Source organism: Typopeltis vanoorti, chromosome 8 (assembly GCF_054136105.1).
Source record: "Typopeltis vanoorti isolate ZY-2024b chromosome 8, IOZ_Tvanoo_1.0, whole genome shotgun sequence".
Taxonomy (NCBI): domain Eukaryota; kingdom Metazoa; phylum Arthropoda; class Arachnida; order Uropygi; family Thelyphonidae; genus Typopeltis; species Typopeltis vanoorti.
Window position 1 is genome coordinate 58017319 of NC_143556.1, and position 25433 is coordinate 58042751.

The following is a 25433-nucleotide window of genomic DNA, read 5'->3' on the forward strand; positions in this document are numbered from 1 at the left end:
GAGTAATGTGGGTATAAGATGCTCTCTCATGGCTGCTCCACACAAATTTCTATAACACCTGGTTGTGAAGGGGATTGTGTTTGGTCTGGTTATGCAGTACGTTTTTCTGTTATTCTGGTAAGGATTGTTGAAATAGTATCTTAGTAACAGTACATACTGTTTTGGATTCTTTATACTCAGGATTTTGTGTTTTGCCATTAGGAGTTCGGTTATTTCTCGGTGTGTATTGGGGCTCCAGAGCACCGTTGAAACAATTCTTCGGTGAAGTTTTTCTAAATTTGATAAGTGACTGTTTGCATAGACTATACTGTACCTTAGTAATGTTTCACAAATTCCATGATATATGAGTTTTTTTACTTTGGTCAGTACCATATCTTTTGCGTCAAAGAGTTTTGCAGCAATAATGCGTAGATTTTATGAAGATATTCTATGTTTAGTCTATTTGAGGTTGTTGTCAATGTATAAACCGAGGTATTTAGTGTGTGTTACAGGTGTGATTTAGGAGCAGTGGCAGCTTCCATGGTTAATGCAATGGTGTGTGTGACTATTTATTGTTAGTGTTGCAGGGTGCATAATTCTAGGGTTATTTATCATTAGCATTTGTATTTTGGTGTTGTTTACTATAATTGATTGTGATAGAAGTAGCAATCTAGTTATTTGTTTAGGTCATGTTGTGCTTTGGAGAGTGCAGTGTTTATGGCTATGTGGACTGTTAGTAATGCTGTGGTCATCTGCATATTAATATATTTAACTTTGTAAGGCCAAGTTTTGAATGTCATTTATGTATATGGTTGAACAGTGTGCATGATACTATTGCTCCTTGAGGGACTCCGTGTTGTATTTGTATTCCCTGACTATATGTGCCTATTTTTGTTACTTGTGTTCTATCTGTAAGATAATTCATAAACCAGGTATGCAATGTCCCTCTTATTCTGATTGAGTGTAGTTTGGATAGTAATATTTCATGGTTAAGTGTGTCAAAAGCTTTGATAAGATCAAGGAGTATGAGGATGGCAAATTTGTTTTTATCAAGTGCTTTATTTAGTTTGTTTGTAATGTCTTCTAATAACATGGTTGTGCTCTTCGTTTTCTGGAAACTGTACTGCTTTTGTGAGATGATGCTATATTTCTATAAGTAGTTTTATAGTCTTGTGTGTATTACTTTTTTCAGCAAGTTTAGAGATAACAGACAAGTTAGCTATTGGTCTGTAGTTGCAAACGTCATTTCTTTTTCCATGTTTGTAGATGGGTGTAACTATAGTGGTTTTTTTAGTTGTTTGGAAATAGCGCCAGTATTGAATATCATGTTCACAAGTTTCAGAAGTACAGGATTTAGTTGTTCATAATGTGTTAGGAGGTCTGCAAGTCTGATTTTGTCAATTCCTGGACTCGTCTTTTGCACTGATTGTGAGAAAGCATCTTTCAGTTCCAATTCGGATACTAGAGGAAAATACATTGTTTGCTGTTGAATTTGGGTTAATAGTTTTCTTTTTGGCCTAAATGGGAAAGTATTTTTTTTTGAGTTGTATGATGTTAGTAAAGGCATAGTTAAATGATTCTACAAGTTCCTTCTGATTCCTCACCTGACCCAAGTTTTTGGGGATAACATCTTGTGGGAGGTTTTCCTTTTTTGGAGGTTAATAGTTTTCATTAAGTATAATAAATTTATTTAAATTAAAGAGCCAATAGGCTTCATTTCGGCAATGTAAACATTATTTAAATTAAGGAGATATTAAATCCCACATTGTTTTAAAACCGAATAAAAAACTCTAAGATCGGAATCCAAGAGTTTCATGTCGAATATAGTAACTATAAAAGTATCGGCGACTACTAGCGACCTCCCACCATAACATAATGTATAACATCATACATCTCGTAGGAGATGGGTTTTACATTATGTGAAATACTAAGAATAGTGATCAGAACTTTCTCCACCTTTGCTGCAAGTTGCCCTAGTTTGTACTATGTACTTGAACTACATGTTTTAGCGTACGCTAGTACTCGCCGATACTTTTATAATAAATTTAGTTTAATCCTTTATCCAAGTGTGAGCAAACAAAGTTTGCACCTGAAAATATCTTCAGGACTGTGGAAAGGTAGTGCAACACCAAGCAACTCAAAGCAAAGGTGGTCTTGGTGTTGCACTACTTTTCCTCAGTCCTGAAGATATTTTCAGGTGCAAACTTTGTTTGCTCACACTTGGATAAAGAATTAAACTAAATTTATTATAGTCTAATCAAGTGCAAAATAAACTTTCAAATTCATTAAGTAAAGACCATGTTTCTGTCATATTGGCACTGTATTCCACCAATGTCTGAATAGTGTCTTTTTTGTCCTCCTAATTTTAGTTGTTAGCTGGTTTCTTGTGTTTTGTATAATGTTTGTAGGTGAATGTCATTGGGTGACTTTTTTTACACTCTTCCATAGAATGTCTTTTGTTGCAGTGCTATTAAGGATGTCCTTATTTATCCATAGATTATTTAGTGCATGTCTCTTGTTTCTTCGGTGTTTTGTTGCCTTCCTGTATATTTCTGTAAACAGAAATCTGAGGCTGTCGTATAAAGTTATTGGATCATTTATAGTAAGTAGTTTGTTCCAGTTTGTGTCCTTTATAAGGTTATCAGCAATGCTTTTTACTACGATAGTAGTGTGCTGTTTATCTAGTGGAGTTTCTAACATGTGCATAACATAACACTGGTATTGTGGAACGACGTTGTGATAAAGTAGTGGTCAGCTAATTTAGTGGTGATTACCAATGGCGCATATGTGTTAGTTATTAGAATTTCTTCTCTTGTTGGGGAGCTTATAGTCAGGTTTATGTTGTACTGGCTAAACATTCCTACCGACCATGGCATCTATAGACGTTCAGCAAAATCTGGATATGATTCTTTAACACCTATTGAATAACATGGATAAGAAGTGCAGTTTGGTCTCACTATTTCATCCACCATGGCCGGTAGAGAGGTTTATATGTCGAGATATGTGTTAGTAGATGGAGAGCCACGGTCGAGGGTGTTAATGTTGATATCACCTATTAGGATAAGTCTACCGGTTGTGTAATTGTTGATGCCATTTAGCCATGTTTTTAATTCTTATAGGAAGCTTAAAGGGTTTCTATTTGGGGGTCTGTATATTGTGTTTATCTTGGTTAGTCATGATTTCCAAATGTAATGTTTCTGCATGTTCAAAAGTGGTTATGGTTTTGGTCACACTGTGCTTTTCATTTACAAATGCAATTATGCCATCTCCTCTTTTTAGTGATTTACACGATGTGCACTCTTGGTAATTGTTAATGTTATACGCAGATGCTTCTGTATCACATACAGAAACTTTGGTCAAGATTAGAACATCGATATACATCAGGAGGTTGTTGAGCTGGGTTGATAATGTAAGCTGTTATTTCTTTATGCCTCTTATGTTTCTGTGTAGTATGGTGAGTTCAGAATTTGTACAAAAGTTATCTATCCAATTATTTAAAAATTCAAATACAACACAGTTAACATTTTCCTGTTGAATATGTTCAGCAGGATTTATTATAGCCATATTAGTTTGAGAAAATAATGTAAAACTTGTTCTTTGTAGTATAGAAAGGGGGGTTATTAAGTACTACATTGGGAGACTGGTTAGATCAGCATCCCATGAAATAATATGAATATGACTATTATTGTCCTTTTGCATGAAGATCTGAATTCCCAGGTGAAACTTACAGTTGTATTCTGTTTTTGTTCTCCTACCTTGGTACAATAAGTTTCTGTAAATATGGGATCCAATGCTCTGTTTACATAGATTGGAGTTGAGGATTGCCTATTATTGAGAACTGATATTGTCGGCATAACCTTCTTGCTTTATTTAGATATGATCATATCTACCACTGATATGATCCCTCAAGCTTTTACGGATGAAGCGTGCGATTAGAGGTGGTTGTTTCCTTTATTTTATTGTGGTCCTCGATTTACGGAGGTGATATCAGTGGATGTGACCAGTACGGTCACATCCACTTGATTGCTGTGCCAATCAATTGTGTTAGAGAGTTCAAATCTTCTGACCCTGCTTTGGGTATCTCATCAATTTGCAGTTCTTTTTTTTTTCATTCTTTCTGTAAGACATTTTCCATTTGAGATTTGAGGGTTTTCATTTCTTTTCTCAACTCTTCGTTCTCGTACTTAAGAATTTGCTGCTCTTCCATTACTACTAACAGATAAAATTTAATAGCAAGCACAGTTCCAAGCATTTCTTTGACACTGTAATTATTGTATTGTAAATAATGTTTGTAATCTATAATAAATTTAGTTTAATCCTTTATCCAAGTGTGAGCAAACAGAGTTTGTGCCTGAAAATATCTTCAGGACTGAATATGATGTTGTACTACCTTACTGGGGTAAGGCAGTACCAACATCGGGCAACTCGTAGCAAAGGTGGACCAAGCTAACAACACTCCTATCCCAGTATCTCCCATAATGCAAAACATATATCCTTGCAGACATGTATAATGTTATGCATTAAGAGATTGGCCACTACCCAGACTAGTTTCAACCTTTATTGAGGTCGCTTCAGTGGGAGCCAGGCCCAGAGGTGGAGATACCAGGCAGAAGCAATAGTAAGGTCATCTTTACCTATAGGAGTTGCCAAAAGGTGTGCCTTTTTTCTTAAATTACTCTGAATTTAGAGAAAGATGTTGAAAGTTTAAAGGATTAAACTAAATTTATTATAATCTAACCAAGTGAAAAATAAACTTTCAACATCTTTCTCTAAATCCAGAGTAATTTAATAAAAAAGGTGGTACACCTTTTGGCAACTCCTCTGAGTAAAGATGATCTCGCTATTGCTTCTTTCTGGTATCTCCACCTCTGGGCCTGGCTCCCACTGAAGAGACCTCGATAAAGGTCGAAACTAGTCTGGGTAGTGGCCAATCCCTTAATGCATAACATTATACATATCTGCAAGGAGATGTGTTTTGCATTATGGGAGATACTGGGATAGGAGTGTTGTTAGTTTGGTCCACCTTTGTTACAATTTGCCCGGTGTTGTACTGCCTTACTCCAGTAAGGTAGTACAACACCATATTCAGTCCTGAAGATATTTTCAGGCGCAAACTTTGTTTGCTCACACTTGGATAAAGGATTAAACTAAATTTATTATAGTCTAACCAAATGAAAAATATAAACTTTCTGTGTTTGTAATCCTTAAATTTTTGGTTGATTTGCTCCTGAGAACTAAGTATTTCTTTTTCCATATTTTTAAAGGAATCTAAATTATCAATAACAGTGAAGTCAGGAATTTACTTACCTTTCCTTATTTCACTGATTTTGCTCAGGGATGGATTTTTGCATCTTAATTTTTCTTGGCATTGTGGGCAGAGCCATTTGGTGCATTTAATTAATCCTTTTCCCTTCCAGGTGCTTTCAGAAATTCTGGAACACTGGTAGTTTAGCCTCTGTTGACAACCAGAGCAGTATGGACCATTCCCCTTCTTCACACAATGGCTTTAGTCATTTGCTGTAGAACATTGTGTTCGCATGTGCAACCTTGACTGTCTCAACGAACTTTAGGCTAGTTGTCTGTTGGGTCATCTGGGGGTACTTGTTGTCATTGTTCGGATTGCACTGTCATTGGGGCAATATGGCAGTTCTTTCCAAGCCTATGCTTCTGATATGAGATAATGAAGTAGCTGTTTCTCTTAATGCTGACTACTAATAAATTGGATATATCATTAAAGAGAAAGATTTGTACTTACTGATTCCAATGGTTATGATTGTTACACTTTAGATGGCAGATTTCACCAAAAATAACTTCATTTATTGAGTAGCGCAACACACGTCGACTTTCTGTTATACTGACCACAGTGCTGCCCTACAATAATAATAATAATAATCAGGCCAGAAAATTTCCATTTTCAGTTCAATGTATGCAAGAATTTGAAGACATATATATACAGGGTGTTCGGGATAAATTTGACAGTTTCGTAAGGAAAAAGAAAATCTTCTTTGTATCTATTAAATTTAATGAATTGACAAAAAAACATTACAGACAGAGTTAATTACAATACTATCAACAAGATTTACTCAAAATAACCACCATTAGCATCGATCACAGCTTCAATTCTGCTTCGGAACCTCGAACAAGCTGATGCTACAGTCTCCCTGGGAAGGGCCGCAAAAACTGTTTTAATTTTATCCATTAACTGGGCTTTTGTATTACTGGAAGTGCGATTGGTGTCTTTTTCAACTGCGCCCCATACAAAATAATCCATGGGGTTAAGGTCTGGGGAGTTTGGAGGCCAAACATTTGGACTGGTGAAGTCGTAGAAATTTTCAGACAACCATTTTTGACTTTTCCCAGAGGTGTGGCAAGGGGCCAAATTCTGCTGCCATACATACGGCCTACCATTGGCTACCCTTGTTATCCAGGGCTTGACTACAGTTAGCAACTCCACGAACAAAGCCCGAATTCCAATGCCAGGGTTCTTCAACACCTGTTCCTGCAGATCTGCGAGGAATTCTGCTGTACGAACGCAATCAGATCGTCTGCTAGGGATCTTTCTTCTTGCTACATCCTCGTAGTCACCATTGCAAGTCTCTAGTTCATGCCTGATTGTTTTTACTGTATTCAGGGAGCATTGGGCAGCAGTCGTAATATCCTTATTTTGATGGCGGGCACGAATCATCATGATACAAGTTATTCTCTTCCATGATTCAGGTGGGTTCCAGCTATCCATCCTTTCTGACATCTTGTATATGAATGAAGAAGGGTCCAAACTTTTAAATGAAGAGAAGTGTGTGTTAATACATGTAACTTACGGAAAAATATAATTAATTATAAATATGTCAAATTTATCCCGAACACCCTGTATATATATATATATCAACAGTATATGGGGAGCTAAGGAGGAAATAATTTATCTCCAATAATGGCAAATTGCATACCTGAAGTGAAAAAGATAACTTCATTGAAGTTCTCCAGAGAACAAAGCATGAGATTAAGTGGTTAGAAAAACAATGGCAGATGGTATGACACAGAGGCAAAAGAAGAGGGAAATGCAAGGAGAAAGTGCAGTATTAAAGAGTGAAAGTGTGAGAATAGGGATTGAATTTTGCATAGTGGTTCATTGATAAGAGGGATGCTGATGCTTTGGGAAGGTGTGGCGAAACCTTCTTTTCCTAGTTTCAAGATTAAGGATATTAGTTGATGCTGTAAGGATTGGGAGAGAGTGAAGGTGAAAGAGATGTATATTTTTTTGTCTGATACAAATGATTTATTATTATTAATTGGGTACTTCCATGGAGTCAAAAGACTCATTGCTGGAGACCCACACTAACCTTTATACACAATACCTATCATACCTCTCCTTAAACTCATTCACTGACTGGACACTCACCACTCTGAAGCAAGAAATCTAGTCCACACACACACACCCTTACCGAACTTCCAGGAACAATCTTTAGTTCTCTCTCTCTCTTCATCAAATACTCAGAAATATCCTTTGTGTCAATCTTATAGAATCCATTTAATAACTTATAAGTTTATATAATGCCCCTTCTTTTCTGCCTATCAACTAAACTTTGCAGTCTATGTACCTTCAACCTATCTTCATAGGGAGCATTCCACTTACCTGTCACCAGGTTTGTCACTCATCTCTGAATCCTCTCCACCATTTCCTGATTCCAAAGAAACCCAGGTGACCAAATCTGGGCACAGTAGTCAAGATGCAGCCAAATCATAGCCTTATAATGATAGATGGATGGATAGTAACTCCAATCTTTACTTGTTTTTCAACATCCAAGTAATGTTTTTAGCTATTTTACCACCTTTTACAATATGCCCTCTGAACTGCAAATCTCTGTCCACCATTACTCTCAAGTCCCTAACCCCATCAATTTCCTGCATCATCGTGATATCCAATATGTAACCTTTATAACTCAAAGTGCATAACCTTACATTTGCAACATTAAATTAATAACCATTATCCTTTACCCACAATGCTAATCTGTTTAAATCATCCTACAGAATATCTACACCACATTTATCAACAATTCTTCTTTCTTCTTCTTCTTCCTATCATGGAATATAGGCCATGTGGCCTGTTCCGGTCTCATGCCATCTCTTTCTTGGTCTTCCGATTCTTCTTTTTCCACTTATTTTGTATCTGTATAATATTTTTGGTAGTCTGCTGTTGTCCATTCGATTTAAATGTTCTAGCCATTTTTGTTTATACTGTCTTATGTAGTAATTAATTGGTTTGATTTTTAGGGATTGTAAGATTTCTTCATTTGTTTTGTGGTCCCACTTGGTATATCCAGCTGTTTTTCTGAGGAACTTCATTTCTGCTGTTTGAATTCGTTTTTCATCTTTCCTTTTCATGGTCCATGTTTCGCTTCCGTATAGTAGAGTTGGTTTTGACAAGACATTATATAGTCTGATTCTAGTGTGTTTTTGTACCAGGGATGGCTTAAATATACTATTTATTATGCCATTTACTTTGACAAAGTTTGATATTTTAGTGTCTATGTCTTTTTCTTCTTCTTTATCAACAATTGCCCTCCCTAATATAGCATCATCAGCAAACAAGTGAATATTCTCTCCCCTGTTAATTGCCCTATATGATTAATATACAAATGAAAGAGTAGTGGTCCTGGTAGATAGCCCTGTGGCACTTCACCATTCTTCAAGGTTCCACTCTGCCATATGTTACTCTTTGTGTGTGTGTGTGTGTGTGTGTGTGTGTGTGTGTGTGTGTGTGTGTGTGTGTGTGTGTGTGTGTGTGTGTGTGTGTGTGTCAGACACCAGATTTAGGTGACAAGTCTGGTATGAGAAGAAGGATATGAAATAATTAGTAGTACATGCAGAAAAGAAGAGTGAGGAAGTAAAAGTTTTGAGTCGGTTGCTGCAGCATGATAGAAGTGAGCTGAGACAGATAGCTGTGATCACAAATGAGTCAATGGGCAGATTGTGCAAGAGAGAAATGTGGAGTGAGTTTGAGGGAAGAATATATATATAAATTGGATGGCTTGTATTTAAATAGATTTGGGGTCAGGAGTCTTGGGAAAGGGTTGGTCAGTGAGAGTTCGGAAGTGCAGAGTCAGTGAAATTAGAATATTTAGTGGGGAATACAAGTGAACATGGGTCCAGGCAACCTAGAAGTTAGAAGAGAGTGATCACATGATGCTAAATGTAACAACCCTAGGTTCTTAACATACAAGCCAAAAGTATTTGGAATGAGAAGTTTTTATCACTGGTTAGCTGAACTTGGTAAAAAGTTATAGGCATTAGTAAGACTTGTTTGACCAAGGATGGCTAGAAATAGAATCTAAAGGATAGTATCTTCAGATAGGAAAGGGGGGACAGAATGTTGGAGGAAGTTGTCCCTAATGAAAACAGAGGAATCGAAACAAAAAAAAAAGCCTCAAATTAACTGTAATCCTGATGTACTCCTGTGCATCAGGATTACAGTTAATTTGAGGCTATCTGGTATGATAAAGGCCAACAGGATAAAATATATAATTGGTTGATGCTATAATTTAGGAGATATAAGGGAGAATGTAGATGGCATGATGAGTGCACATCGATTAATTATTATGGTGGGATTTCAACCGTAGGGAGAAGGAATGACCACAGGGACGGAAATAATGGAATTTATACAGCTGCTGAGAGATAATGAGGCAAAAAATGGATGCCAGTTTAATGTGTCCAAGTGCAACATGATGAACTTTGGTAAGAAGATATCGCAAATGGTATACTACACTGATGAAACCGAATTGCAGGAAACTGATGCAGCCAGTACTAGGGGATGATTGTGGGACATACTGCAAAAGTAGCCAAAACAGCAAGTCAGAGTAGGTGGTTGTTGAAGAATACACACTTACAGGGATAGAGAATTTATTGTCCCTCTTATTATGGTTTAATAAAGCCACTTCTGGACTATTGATTGTAGATCTAGTTACCTGGTTTCGTAGGGATGAGGAGAGGTGGAGAGCATCCAGACATGAGTTATAAAGATTGTGGCAGGTCTGTGGAATGCACTCTGCGAGAACAGATTGAAGGTCAGTGAGCTTCAAAAACTAGCTGATAGGCAGAAAAGAGGAGACATGATAGAAGAATATATGTTATTAAAAGGGATTTATAGAGTTAAAACTGAAGGTTTTTTTCAGTACATGACAAGAAGGGAGAGAATGATGGGGTCACCCATTGTTCAGTCTGTGATCAGTCTTCTAATTCCATGGATATACTTGTATAATTATAATAATAATATCATCTGCATAATGTAAAAAAAAAAAAATCAGCTAACATCTTTTTATTCCCATAAATAGGGAGTAGGCGAGGCCGTTTTTTAGCCCTATCTAACTTGCATAATGTAAAGAGTTGATATTAACATATCCAATTTGGATATCAGGCCTAATGCCACTTTCTTCCATAATGTGCACCCTTTGCTCACACTTGATTTAACATCAAACCATCTTTCTGTACCTCCTTCAATTCTAACTGTACAACTCAAATATAGACTATGTATTGCATAGTATAATCAGTGCCATAACGAGGACGTAGTGAAAGAGGTGCCGGCCACGGCCTCAACTAGGTTTAGGGCGCAAAACATAAAAAATGTAAAAAATAAAAATAAATAAACAGTTATAAAAGTCTGCTATTTTATATTGTATTTTTAAATTTCGGCAATACGCCGTTTTAGACACAAATTCTGCAACATACTGCAACTCATTTTGATGGGGTTAATAGTGAGTATTTAACATATTGTATTTAGTAAAATTTAACTTGTTACATTTAAATTTTACTAAATACAATATGTTAAATACTCACTATTTGACACTTGCCACAGGTGCTTCATACCCTCGTTAATGTACTGAATATAATATCCCATTTACACCATATAATTAGCATTTTGAACAGGCTTCTGTCTTGGTGCTATATTACATGCCTTTTCCAGATCTACAAAACTTAAATACAGATCCTTGTCATATTCCCATGATTTCTTAACTGTTTGTCTTAAAATGAAAACCTGATCCTGAAACCACTTTGATCCTCTCCAAACTTCCCTTCTGCATGCTTTGCCTTTTCTCAAGTATACTTACTGGGAACAGTCAACAGAGAAATTCGTCTGTAATTCTCATATTTGGTTTTATTTCCCTTTTTACAGATGTGTACTATAAGAGTTCTGTTTTAATCATCTGGAATTCAACTCTCTGACCAGGCCTTCTGAGTTTATTATTATTATTACTGTTATCTCCATGGAGTCAGTAGACTCATCATGGGAGACCCAAACTATATCCAAACACCAAAACAATATCTATCATATCTCTTCTTGAATTCATTTACAGACAAAGCACTCACAACTGAGTCAGGCAATGCGTTCCATTCATTCACCACCCTCCAGGCAAAAAACCTCATTTTCACACCCTTGTTAACCACACTTTTCCGTAATTTCCAGGGATGACCTCTTGTTCTTCCGTTACTATCAAACAGCTGAAACATTTCCCCTGCATCAATCTTATAAAAAACCTTTTAGTAACTTAAATATTTCTATCATATCCTCTTTTCTCCGCCTATCAACCAACCTCTGCAATCCACAAGCTCCCAATCTATCAATATAGAGAGCATTTTATACATCACTCACCAACTTAGTCACTCTCCTCTGAATCCTCTCCACAGCCTCCTCATTTCCAAGGAATCCAGGTGACCATACCTGTGCACAGTAATCCAAGTGTGGAAGTATCAATGCTTTATGAAGAGGATTAATAACCTCTTTATCTCTGGATGTTAGTGTGTTCCTCAATAACCAAGTAATCCTAAGTGCAATCTTGGACATCTTAGTAATGTGTCCCCTGAACTTCATCTCCCTATCCACCAACACCCCTAAGTCCCTAGCCTCATCAATCTCTTGGAGTACTGTTCCATCAATGTAGTACATAGCTGGTAATCTTTTAATCCCAAAATGCATAACTTTACACTTTGCCACATTGAACTGACATCCATTACCTTTTGCTCCTTTTGCCAGCTTATTTAAATCATCCTGCAAACTCTCAACATCAGCTTGATTTTTTATTGCGCTACCCGACTTTTTATCATCAACAAGCAACTGAATATCTCCCTTTAAGCCATGTCCTATATCATTTATGTACAAATTAAACAACAATGGCCCAAGCACAGAGCCTGAGGCACATCACTGGTCACCTGCCTCATCCTTGACTATGCTCCTCCATACACTACTTTCTGGTATCTCTCCATGAGCCATTCTCCTATCCATATCACCCAGTTTAGTTTCCAATTCCATCTGCTCCAATTTGTGCAACAGTCGTCCATGGGGTATCCTGTCAAAAGCCTTAGCAAAATCCAGAATTTTGCTAAGGCTTTTGACATTTCCTTTGTCCAAACTTAGATATCATTCTGAGTTTGGACAAAGGGGACAACATGGTTTTGTTAAAGGTCATTCCTCCCTTAGCAATTTATTAACTTTATAAAAAGTTAATAAATTGCTAAGGCAGGAATGACCTTTAACAAAACCATGTTGTCCCCTATAGAGTATCATATCCTGATTCACCAATTCTTGAATTTTTTCTCATCATGCCCTCTCTTTATTGCTAAAGCCACTCACTCTCTATTGTTCCACCAGCCAAGCACTCCTCAGGCATACCCTTAATCATAGAATCACCATATATTGTACCACTCATAACTTCATTCAAGTCCAAACAAGCGTCACTCACAGCCTCATTTTCTACGCTATTCAGCATGAATCTCCCAGTTTCATTACTTTCCCTCAACACTCTTTTACTTACTCCCTCACTCTCACGACATCTCGTTTCTTCTAACCCTCTTGTACTTTAATTCTGTTGACTCCCAATCACTCCCATACTTAACCCTGTTCTAGTTACTTCAGCTAAAGTAATCGCCATAGACCTAATTTCTCTATTCAACACATTTAACTCAGTTTTATTTTCCAGAACCTCCTTACTGAGCACTTCCAATTCCTCTTGCAGAAGATGGAGGTCACTTTTCATTTTCATGAACTCCTGCCAATGGTCTTCTACTATGGTCCCGACTTCTGCTTCCATTCCTAATCGCTCCAGTCTATCCCGACACACTCACATACATCAACGTTTTCATTCTTCTCATTTAGCCAAACAGTGCACAGATACTTCACATTCTTTGGCGCATACATATATCAGTTTCTGCAACTCATCCATTGTGAAAAATCCAAGGCAGAGCCAGACTTTCGTATTTAGAAGTCCTCCGAGCTGCTGACGTACATCTCAGGTCGGATGCCATCTTTAGACGCTGAAGTAGTGAAACAAACAGCAGCGAAAACACAATATATTCAACAGAGTGTCAAACAATTACAATTACATCACTGAAGGACACTTGTATCCAACTGAAGCAAACTGCAGTACAATTTGAGACAAAAAGCCACACTATACTTTAATTTAAAAACATGTTTTCTAGTATAACTCAACATGCCTGCCAAGTTCACTAGCGACACTCAAATCCAAACCTGTCTATGTAAATATATTTATGTATGTATATATATATATATATATATATATATATATACAATCGTATGTATATGTAATAAAAATCAAGAATGTTTGTCTAACATTCAGTTAACCAATGGAAATATCAATTATATTCCAAGATTGAACAGCATATATATAAAATTAGAGCGATATTACAATATGCACTGCTTGGAAAGAAGTCAACGGACACCATAGTGTGAGGAACAAGCAGCCATGGCAGCCATGGCACCCACCTTAATAAGATGCAGGACTTCTTTTTGCTATGATGACTGCAGTAATCTTATGGGGGCATATGTTTTGCAAGCGTACAATACTGATCAATTGGAATATTGGACCATTCTTCCTGATTGCATATAATGACGTCCTGGACTTTTGTGGGAATGATGTCCCTTAACCTCACCCAATGCTTTAGTTCATCCCACAGATATTCAGTAAGGTTGAGATTAGGGTTCTGTGGAGGCCAATCAAGTGTGGTCACCTGAATGTGACCACACTTGACTGGCCTAGTAGAAACACCACAAAGTAGGAAACATTGCATTGTCTCCAGAATGTTCAGATACTGCTCAGAGTTCAGTGTTCCTGGCACCACAAACAGCGGTCTGAGGCCAAACCAGGTAAAACAGGACTATACCATCACACCGACACTGTAGAATTTCATAGCTGGAGTTATGCACTCTGATAAGAGACCTTCACTGAGCATCCGCTACACCCACACAACCATCTGCTCAGTAGAGGGTTGTGTGGGTGTATAGCATGATTAGTCACTACTTAACAGAGTTTTCCATGCTTCATGTCCCATTGTACATGCTCTTTGCACCACTGTAGGTGATGCTGCATGTTCGCTCTGGTAATGCAAGTCTTGAATATTGTGGTCCTACCATCAAAGCACATGTTGCAGGCCTCAGTTCTGAATGTTTTTTGTACAGATTTGTGTTCCAGTTGATGCACAGAACTCCACATTGAACGTGTTGGCCAACAGATGGCCGTTTTTACATATTGTCCTTTGTAGCATATTACGGTCACATTTGGTGAGTGTGGTGGATCATCATTTGTGGGTGACACTTGCAGTTGACTCCCTGCACTTCCATCTCAGTATATATCACTAACTGTGACCTGGGATGGCCCAATTTTTCAACAATTTGCTGAAAAGATAGGCCTGTAACATGGCATCCTATCACAACACCTCCTTCAAACTCCATTGGTTACCTTCTTGCTGCTGTTTCCCAGACACACACAGTTGCACCAAGTTGGGAGCATCATATTCCTCCAACTTATACTGGCTATAAACATGACTCGTTACATGGCACACGATGCACCTTACCCCTTGGAGGGGTGTCTGTTGACTTCTTTCTAAACGGTATGTGTGTGTGTGTATTATTATAATAACATCTGACCTCCATGGAGTCAGAGACTCATATATATATATATCAGTGACGTCGCGTGCACATTTGGGTTGGGCATGCTATCATGTGGGTTATGCAACCCACGCTACAAATTTCACGTCTATTTGACTGTATCGTCTGCAGAAAATTTTCTGGGGAGGGGGGGCAAAGCTTGGAAACAAATAATTGCATCAATAAATGACTTAGCTTTTTTTTTTACATGATGTAATTATTTGTCAATGTAAACTATAAATACATTATTTTCATTTTGCATTGATTTTAATGATCTTTAATTCTTGGGGAAAAAAGTATTCAGAATTAATAGTTTTTAAGCACAATTTCATATATAAAAAAATTGACTGGCTTATTTTATTAAAAATCAACTAATTAATTAATCCTAAATTAAATTATTTCAGTTTTAAAAGCAAAAAAAATCATAAAACTAACAAGTAAAATAATATTAAATTACATACACTTACCTTTTAAAAATGTCTTTTTCTGTTTAAATTTGTTTCACTATAAATTTACATTCACACTTCACTCATTGACTCACTGGACACAGAGGGAAAACTAACCGGTCACTGTTCACAAATCAGAAAAAGATGAACCAAAAACAGGAACACGTGTTTTATTGCTGCAAAACAAACACATGTATTTGTAATAAAACACGTCTTCTATGGCTACCTCCCCCCCCATAGGCCGAAACAGGGCAACCGATAATAAAATTTTAAGACAGACAAAGCGTCTCAGGGTCGAGGGTGTAAGATTACATATCTCAATCAATTTTATGATTATAATTCGTGGAATTTTTTGTATGTATTGATTCCAGGAGGAAGTTCCCAATCCCCCTCCCCTCTGTGGATACTCATGACAGTGTGATTGCATTTTTATCGATATATGAAAGTTTCGAGAGGGTATAGCACATCAGCACTAATTTTAATTGGTCCAATGCAATTAATTGCAGGATAACTGAATACTTCTTCATAGAGTGGGGTAATAATCTGTTTTAGGATTTATTAGAAAACAACAATGAAGGACAATGCTATATTTGGTTGGTATATTTGAAATACTCAAAGATGAAAATATGTGAATCATCATTTATAAGACATGTAAGAATCGGAAAGAATAAGTGTGAGTAGAAACGCTTTCATCAATGGTACAAGAATTATTAATGATTATCATTTGTGATATGTAGGGTGAAGTACTGGACGTGGGTAGAAGGAACGACAGGATCATGCGAATGAAATTGGGTCTTGGAGAAGAGCGGGTGGTCGTATTATGTGTATATGCCCCGCAAGTTGGTTGTACAGCAGAGGAAAAAGATGAGTTCTGGAACGTGTTAGATGAAGAAATGAGGGAATTGGAAGAAAATGAGATGGTGATTGTCGGAGGAGACTTGAACGGGCACATAGGAAGACAGAATAGAGACTGTGAAAGGGTGCATGGTGGCCACGGAGTGGGAATGATGAACCAGGAAGGAGAGAGGGTTGTGGACTTTGCAGTAGCGTTTGATCTGGCAATTGTGAACTCGTTTTTCTTCAAGAGGGAAGAACATTTGATAACATTTAGAAGTGGTAACAACAGCTCACAAATTGACTACATTTTGACTAGAAGAAAACATCTTAAGGTTGTGACAAATTGTAAAGTAATTCCAACAGATCAAGTAGCACAACAACACCGACTGCTGTGCACAGACTTTAAAATAAGATCGAAGATAAGAACTTCTGGTTGCCATGGGATGAAGATAATTAAGTGGTTTCGCTTAAAAGAGGAGAGTGTGAGGAATCGTTTTAGGGAGAGAGTGTTAGAGAGGATTTCGGATGTACTGGAAAGTGTACAAGATTGGTGGAAACATAATTCAAAAGTAATCCTGAGCTGTGCAATCGAGGTGCTTGGTGAGACATCTGGAAAGATTAGAGAGCAGAAGGAGGGTTGGTGGTGGAATAATGATGTACAAGTGGCAGTGACAGCTAAGAGGAAGGCAAAGCAGAAGTGGGATGAGTCAAGAGCGGAAGAGGACAGAGAGGTGTACAAAGAGAGAAAGCAAGAAGCCAAGAGAGTTGTGGCACAGGCAAAGGCCATGGCATATCAAGATCTGTATGATCAATTAGAAACAAAGGAAGGACAGAGAAAAATTTACCAACTAGCGAAATGTAGAAATAAAGCAGCTAAGGACATCTTACATGTGACGCAGATCAAAGATGCTGAAAGAAGAGTATTATGGAGGGATGTGGACATAAGAAACAGATGGAAAATATACTTTGAGAGACTTTTGAATGAGGAAAATGCAAGAACTCACAGAGAAGATGGGCAGCCTTCTGAGGGGATGGTGCAGAACATCAGTAGAATGGAAGTGACGGAGGCCATGAAGAGGATGAGGAATGGAAAAGTGGTGGGCCCCGACAGAATTTCAGTGGAGGCATGGAAGGCACTGGGGGAAGAGGGAATTGACCTGCTGTGGGACCTGTTCATGAAAGTTTGCAAACAGGAAAATATACCCGAGGAGTGGAGGGAGAGTACTCTTGTTCCCATCTACAAGGGTAAAGGGGATGCACAAGACTAAAAATTACAGAGGAATAAAGTTGATGTCCCACACAATGAAAATCCTAGAAAGGGTTCTTGATGGTAGATTGAGGGAGGAGGTGGAGATTGCAAAGGAACAATTTGGCTTCATGCCTGGTAGATCAACAACAGATGCTATCTTTGGGTTACGACAGATGATGGAAAAATATCGAGAGAAACAAAGGGAGCTACATCTGATATTTATTGATCTAGAGAAAGCATACGATAGAGTGCCAAGGCAAGAAGTCTGGAGGTGTCTGAGGGAGAAGAAGGTTGCGGAGAAATATGTTAGGTTGGTGCGGGAAATGTACAGAAATGTGAAGACAAGTGTTCAGACCTGTTTGGGACAGACAGAAAGTTTTCAAGTAACAGTTGGCTTGCATCAAGGGTCAGCATTAAGTCCGTTTCTGTTTAATGTTGCGATGGAGGTGGTAACAGAGGAGGTGAGAGAAGATGCACCTTGGACAATGTTGTATGCAGATGACATCTTGCTGTGTGTAGATTCAAGAGAAGAAGCGGAAACTAAAATGGAAAGATGGAGAAAAGTACTGGAAGAGAGAGGTATGAGACTGAGCAGAAGTAAGACAGAGTATATGTGTTGCGCAGTGGGCGGTGGCCAGGAGACAGATCTGGAGCTGGAAGGAAATGTCATCAGGAAGGTGAGAGACTTTAGATACTTAGGTTCAACAGTGGAAGAAGATGGAGGAGCTGAGAAGGAAGTGGGATGCAGGATACAAGCGGGTTGGAGGAACTGGAGGGAGATGGCTGGAGTGTTATGCGATAAGAGGGTGCCGATCAATCTGAAAGGCAAAATTTATAGGATAGTAGTGACGCCAGCTATGACATATGCTATAGAAACTGTGGCCCTGAGGAAAAATAACATTAGCAGGATGGAAGTAGTAGAGATGAGAATGCTTAGGTGGATGTGCGGTGTGACCAGAAAGGATCATCTGAGAAATGACTATGTCAGGGGAACAGTGAAAGTTATGAACTTAGGAGCGAAAATACAGGAGGCAAGGTTGAGATGGTTTGGTCATGTGATGAGGAGGGAGGATGAATATGTGGGAAGAAGGGTCATGCAGATGGATGTGCAAGGAAGGCGGAAGCGTGGTCGGCCAAAGAGGAGATGGAGGGAGCTGGTAGAAGAGGACTTGAAGATGAAGAACTTGGATGTGGTGACAGCCCAAGACAGGAAGGTGTGGAGGAGACTCATAACAAACAGTGACCCCACTTAAGTAGGAGAAGCTGCAGAAGAAGAAGAAGAAGAAGATTTGTGATATGTGTGCCCTATAAGTTGCTGGGTAGAGCAAAAGTAGCATGATCCTATGAAGTCTAAACATGAATAAGTGAATTTATGATGGCATAATTAAAAAAAAACTTATGAAGAGAGAGAGTATTGCAGGAATAAATATGGTTTGATGGAGCAGCAAATCATCTCATAAAATTTGTTGCACATTGTTACTCTGGTTTGTGTATATTTCACTGTTTTCCAATCATTTTATTTTGTTTACTGAGACTCAGTATACATAACATCTGATCATTATTGGAATTAACCACACTCTCGGGAATTCTACATTTATTAGTTTTTGTATTTTATTTTTTATTTATTATTTTTTTTTTTTAGTATCAGCGGTTCTGTCTTATCAATCTCACATATGCTGGTATTTTGTTGTAGATCAACAAGTCTTATAATACACAGAATATTCATTTTTATTTAGGAATAGATATTTTTTACTGCCTGTTGTTTCCGAAGACTAGAATAAAAATGTCTTTATATACTGTTAAAAAACTTACAACCTCAACAAATGCTGTACTGCACAAGCAAAAGAAAAAACAATTAGCTATTTTCTCCTAACATCCACTTTCAAATTTTCATTTCCAGAAAACATGTGTAGCAGCTGTTTGTAATACAGCCTTCGGATACAGGAAGCCTCAACTCATGACAAGTGACAACGTTCAATTGCATTTGTTGACGCAATAACCAATCACAGACGCTAGGTGCTGGGTGAGCTCAAAATGTTACCTCACCTTGCCACACCTTCTCAGCAGTTTGAAAATACTAAAATGCTAAGAATTTGATCCGCTGTGCCCTCTTTACATCTTTTCGAAGGGCTTAAAGGTATATGCATTTTGAAAGCACAACCGGGCAATTAACGCGAATGTGATGCAATGTTTACACATCATAAAGGGCCCTCTTCATGAAGCACTAATACTTTATTACCCTCTTGAAGAGGACAATTAAGCATAGTATATTGTGTTCAAGTTTTTAAGTCTGCAAACAATTTTAGGAGTCTTTAATGGGAATAAATCCAAAAATATAATATAAAATATGATATTTCGTGGATGAACACCGCACACCTTACACACACACACCCAGAATATTCGCCCCTGATATATAGATATATATCTACTAACAGAATGACAGTCTGCTCCACAAAAAGTTTGAAACTAGTAAGCTAAATAATAAACAATCCAAAAACTCTGCTCCAGTAAGCAAAATAGTGTTGCCATGTTAAGTGGTGAAAATCCATTTAATAACCACCAAATCAGTGTATTATTAGCTGGATATTGGGATGAAAATTATTTATTTAATAGAATTTTTGGAGGCTGAAAATGAAATAAATATTTAATAAATATTAGTATAATTATTGTATACTTAATCCCAATCTAAACAAATATGGTTGTATCAAACTATCTCTCATATGGGAAACCCTTATTGGCAAACATTCAGCTAAACAGTCAAGAACACCCAACCAAAGCCAATATTATAGGACTAGATCATCCTATATCTCTCTCTCTCTCCTGTTCCATCTTTATTACTGAAATGTGCACGCATGCATGTGTTTAATACCAGTGTATTAATCCTTGAAGATGCCAATTTAACTTCAGCAAAATATAGGAAGTAATAATTAAATATTTTTAGTATATTATTAAGTCCATGTTGTTCATTTCCTTAAACAATATATGATATAATACTTAAGCGTTCAGTAGAATTAGAACCTTTTGCTAATCGGGTTCGCATAAAAAAATAACGCTGAACATTCAAGAGTTCTACTTCTTGCCTATTCTATCTTGGCAGTTCTTCAAGTATGAAATCACTCTTCTATCAAGGTTTATTTTATTTATTTATTTATTTTTATTTTTTTATTTTTTATTTTGCTGCTTTAGGAAAAAGGAGCCATAACCATTGATTTAAATGCAGAGTTAAATGTAGATGACATGGAAAATCCATAACATGCAGGAGAAAACAAGATTTGTTAATTTTTACCTAATTTCACATAATGTATTGTACTTTTACCTACTTAATGTATGATCTTCCTGATGGATGTCCCTCAACGGGGAAAAAAAAAATGTTTTACTTACATCCATTCATAGTTAGTCATCTAGTATGATCAAATGCTGTTGCTCATAATAAGCATTGAATATTTTCGCAGTTAATATTCCAAAACAGAACTGTTAACATGCCTATTTAAATGTAAACAGTTCTGCAGTCTGCAATATGTAAATGTTTCTGTAGATATCTGTAGTGACACTGTAGTTTTGTTACAAAACTATGCAAAGAGCAAATAAAATGATGACATTAGCAATCTTGTGCATTATTATTATTATCTCTCATTACATATCAAAAGGTGGCATATCAAATGGAGTGCATATGCATTTAAAAAGTAATCATACTAATATGCTCATTTTTTAAAAATTAATGTGATGCAATGCCTACATTTGAAAAACTGCTTGCAGAAGTAGTCTGCGAGCAGTTTTTTTAGTCTCTATCTCCTATTAAGATCATTTTTGTGTTACTAGATATGAGTGTTATCAATGCACTTCTGTGTCCTACTCACCAACCTCTCGAGTACCTTAACCACAACTCCATATATACAGATTAGCCTATAATTTGAAGCTACAGCCTTATCACCACCTTTATGCAGTGGAAAAATTTTACCCTCCTTCCACTCCTTTGGAACATATGCTGTTGCAAGAATTGTTAAACAGGCATGCCAATGCTACTGCTAATACCCTGGAACATTCCCTTGAGATGCATGGTGATATTATTATTATTATTATTATTCAGGCCTCCATGGAGTTAAAAGACTCATCGTGGGAGGTCCTTTCTAAGAAATACAAGTCTATCAAGACTCATCGAGGGAAGTCCCTCCTAGGAAACACAAAGTCTATCATACCACTCCTTAAATGCATTGACCGTTCTCGCTCTCACCACTCTATCAGGCAATGCATTCCATGGTTCAACCACCCTCCATGCAAAGAAACTACCCCTCTTTCTCACAGTTTCCTTTCGTAACTCCCAGGGACAGCCCCTTGTCATGACTCTTTCCCATTGTTCAACCAAGCGAAAGAACTCCCCAGTGTCTCAGTCCTCAGTAACCACCTCTCAACAGTTTAAAAGTCTCAATCACATCACCTCTCCTTCTTTTATTCACCAAACTCTGCAGTCCACACTCCCTCAGCCGATCCTCATAACTAACATTGTACAGTCCTGCCACCATTTTTGTTATCTACCTTTGTACCCCTTTCCACAGTTAATTTATCTCCTTCAAATCCTGGGGACCGGATCTGAGAACAATGGTCTAAGTGTGGTCTGATCAGAGTCTTATACAACAGAATGATAACCCTTTTATCTCTTCAGGTCAGTGTCCTTCTCATTATTGCAGCAATCCTCTGTGTTACCTTCACTACGTTTGCAATATGTCCCCTAAAGTTCAGGTTTCTATCAATCATCAACCCCAGATCTCTTGTCTCCCCTACTTCCTCCAGTTTAACTTCTCCCATAGAGTATGCAGGGTCCCATCGATGTGTCCCAAACCTCAAGACCTTACATTTTGCTGCATTAAACTTTATGCAGAATACATGTACAGATATTATACAGAACAACACATAGCTTGTATATAAGTTGTAAATTGGTGTTGAAGAATGTATAGGAAGATTATTTGACATTAAAGCCTCTGTAAGGGAGAGTTATATGCCATCCCTGCTGTCTGTTATAATATATATAAGAGATATATATAGTATATAATAATATATATATTGAGACATATAACCTAGGTAGGTTCTTTGCATGGAGAGTAGTTGGTGAGTGGAATGCAATGCATGAGTGTGTTGTGGGTGTAGACACATTGATTCAATTTAAAGCACTGTTGGACAAGCTTTGTGTGCAATAGTGTGTACCTCCCATGATGAGTCTCTGACTCCATGGAGATCAAATATTAATAATAATAATAATCATTTCCATAGTATAGTAGCGTATCCCCACTAGCTGTATGACTGAGGGAATAGGACAGGAAGAATAAGTTAAGCAGAGCTAATCTAAAATGTTGTGGTCAGCTAAACAGAATGAATGATGAAATCTTAACAAAACTTCAGAGCAACTGCTTGTTATAATACAGGGATAGCCAACTATGCATCCTTTTGGAGCCAAAATAATTCCAGTAAGACTTAGAAAACCCACAACATTTGACCAATGTGGTGGTACGGGAGTGAGTGTGTGCATGGTGAGGTTGTAATGAGCTTGTAAGAACTACTTTGACTAATTACACACATAATTTTAAGGAGCTTACTAAGAAAATGAATACAAGGAAGGCCTCTACTAGTAAATACGTAACTAAAATTATTGTGTTTTGACTTTTAAATTATTCTAATTATTCAAAGTAAACTTTATTTAATGTGTTTCGAATTAAACTTTTTTATTGCAGTAATTTTTATTAACCCTGTTTTTCTCTCTCTCTTCTCTCTTTATTTTTTATTTTGTTCCTCTTTTTTGTTGACCCCTCTTCTCTTTTTGTTTATTTTTTCCTGGTAGAACGTGACTCGTGACGTGGCTCACGAGCCATATTGTGGCCACTCCTGTTCTAATATGATTATTATTATTATTATTACGGGCAACTCCAGGGAGTCCTTAGACTCATCGAGGGAGGCCCCAAACCATGTTCATCACAACTATTCGATATTCATACAGTATCTATCATACCTCGCCTTAAACTCATTCACTGTCACAGCATCCACCACAGACTCTGGCAGCCCATTCCACTAATTCACCACTCTAAATGTAAAGAACCCAGCTCTAACACCCTTACTAACCACACTTTTGCCCAGCTTCCATGGATGTCCCCAAGTCCTCCCACAACCAGCCCTGTTCTCAAAAATATCTTCTGAATTAATTTTATAGAAACCCTTCAGTAATTTGAATGTCTCAATCATATCTCCCCTCCTCTGCCTATCAACCAATTTTTGCAACCCACAAATCCTTAACCTATTCTCATGAGGTTCATTCCACAGACCTGCTATCATCTTGGTCACTCGCCTCTGGATCCTCTCAACCTCCTCCCCATCAAGAAGAAACCTAGGTGACCAAATCTGGGCACAGTAGTCGAGATGGGGTCTTATCAAGGCTTGATACAGAGGAACGATAACCTGCTTGTCTCTGCTTGTCGACGTATTACATAAGCAATAATAAATACAGGAAACAATTCAAAATTGTAATGGACAAAAGACCTAAAGTCTTAATTTTGGTGTCCTATAATGCTGTGTGAAGAGAATTTTTTTTTTTTGTTGTTGTTACTGGATTGCAGTTGATTTTAAGATGACTGTCTCCCAAATTTTTGGTAGTCATACAGTACCATTTAGCATACAATAACAGCACCAGTAAACAGATCCCTGAAAAACAGCTACTACCTTTTTCTCTTTTGTGTTAGATCTTTCTCTCCACACGCACACAACTTGCTGATACCTAACTAATGACGATTACTTATTCAAGTCATGAATCTATAATCTAACCTCCATCCATTCCAATTTAGTTACCAACTTATTGTGTTGCAATCTATTAAAGACCTTTTGCGAAATCTAATTGTATCACTATATATACATCTATGTATACATATACATAAATGTATACATAGATGTATATACATAAACATATACTATATATACATATACATAAATGCACTGCTAAACATGACCTTCCTTTAACAAATTCATGCTTACTATTCACATACTGTTTAGAAGAAAAATTAGACTTAATCAAATAATCAGCTATGTGGCAAGCAGTGGACCATTTTAGAAGATAATTTCTGATGAAAAACATGTTATGAACCATTTGTTGAACTGTCACAGTATCCTGGAAATCCTTTGAAAATACATGACAGGAGGAAAATGCTGATAAAATATTTCTTTATCTGCATAGTAAAAAAATAGTAGTCATGCTATGCATATTCCACTTGGGCAAAGTAGAATTAAAGCAGTGAGTACAATAACATAACTATCTTGATTAATATACAAGGAAAAGCTTTAGTTAGAATCCATCAGGATGCAAAGAACCTATATAAGGGATTTTCAACAGAAGGTGAGTTAGCTGGTCTCCTACAGAGGTGGAAGTTTTTCCTGGGCAGGTTTTTAATCCTAGAAAACAGCAAGCCAACAGAAGAAAACATGCAGTTTACCAACATAAATGTGGTCTTGCAGCTGTAATTACAAACTACAATTATCATGTTGCAAGAAGCAGTGTAAGAGAAAAGAGCCCCCAAATGCATAGTACTCCTAATAAAGCTCAAGGGGGGGGGGCATTCAGAACTTTGTTCTACAGTTTGTCACAGTGAGAAATTGATTGTATAACCAAAGTTTGGAGCTAGTACTTGAGTATCAATTAAAGATACCAAGAAATTATATTCTTGGTTTAATCCTTTATCCCAATAAAGTTTGCACCTGAAGTATTTTCAGGACTTGGGCAACTCGTATATAGAAGCTAATTACTTCACATCACTTGCCTTAGTATCCCAAAATGCAAAGCACATATCCTTACAGACATATGTATAATGCTATGTATTATGGGAAGGGTCAATACCGAGACCGGTTTCGACCTTTGTTGAGGTCTTGTCAGTGGAAGCCAGACCTAGAGATGTTACTAAGGTTGAAGTAATGCCGAGGTCATATTTTCATATACGAGTAGCCAAAAGGAGTCGCACCTTAT

General features: G+C 37.3%; 1 protein-coding gene across 3 annotated transcripts in view; it reads left to right on the forward strand.

Annotated features, from left to right (window-relative positions):
* Positions 1 to 20983, forward strand: part of LOC150104019 (uncharacterized) — a 116065-nt gene extending 95082 nt beyond the window's left edge. For all 3 annotated transcript variants that reach the window (XM_090396982.1, XM_090396980.1, XM_090396981.1), the window contains exon 6: positions 20627 to 20983. Coding sequence is in view for 2 of the 3 variants with exons in the window: in XM_090396980.1 (XP_090253106.1) it covers positions 20627 to 20692 (66 nt within the window). In the remaining variant the exon portion in view is untranslated. The remainder of the gene's footprint in view (positions 1 to 20626) is intronic.
* The last annotated feature ends 4450 nt before the right edge of the window (positions 20984 to 25433 follow it).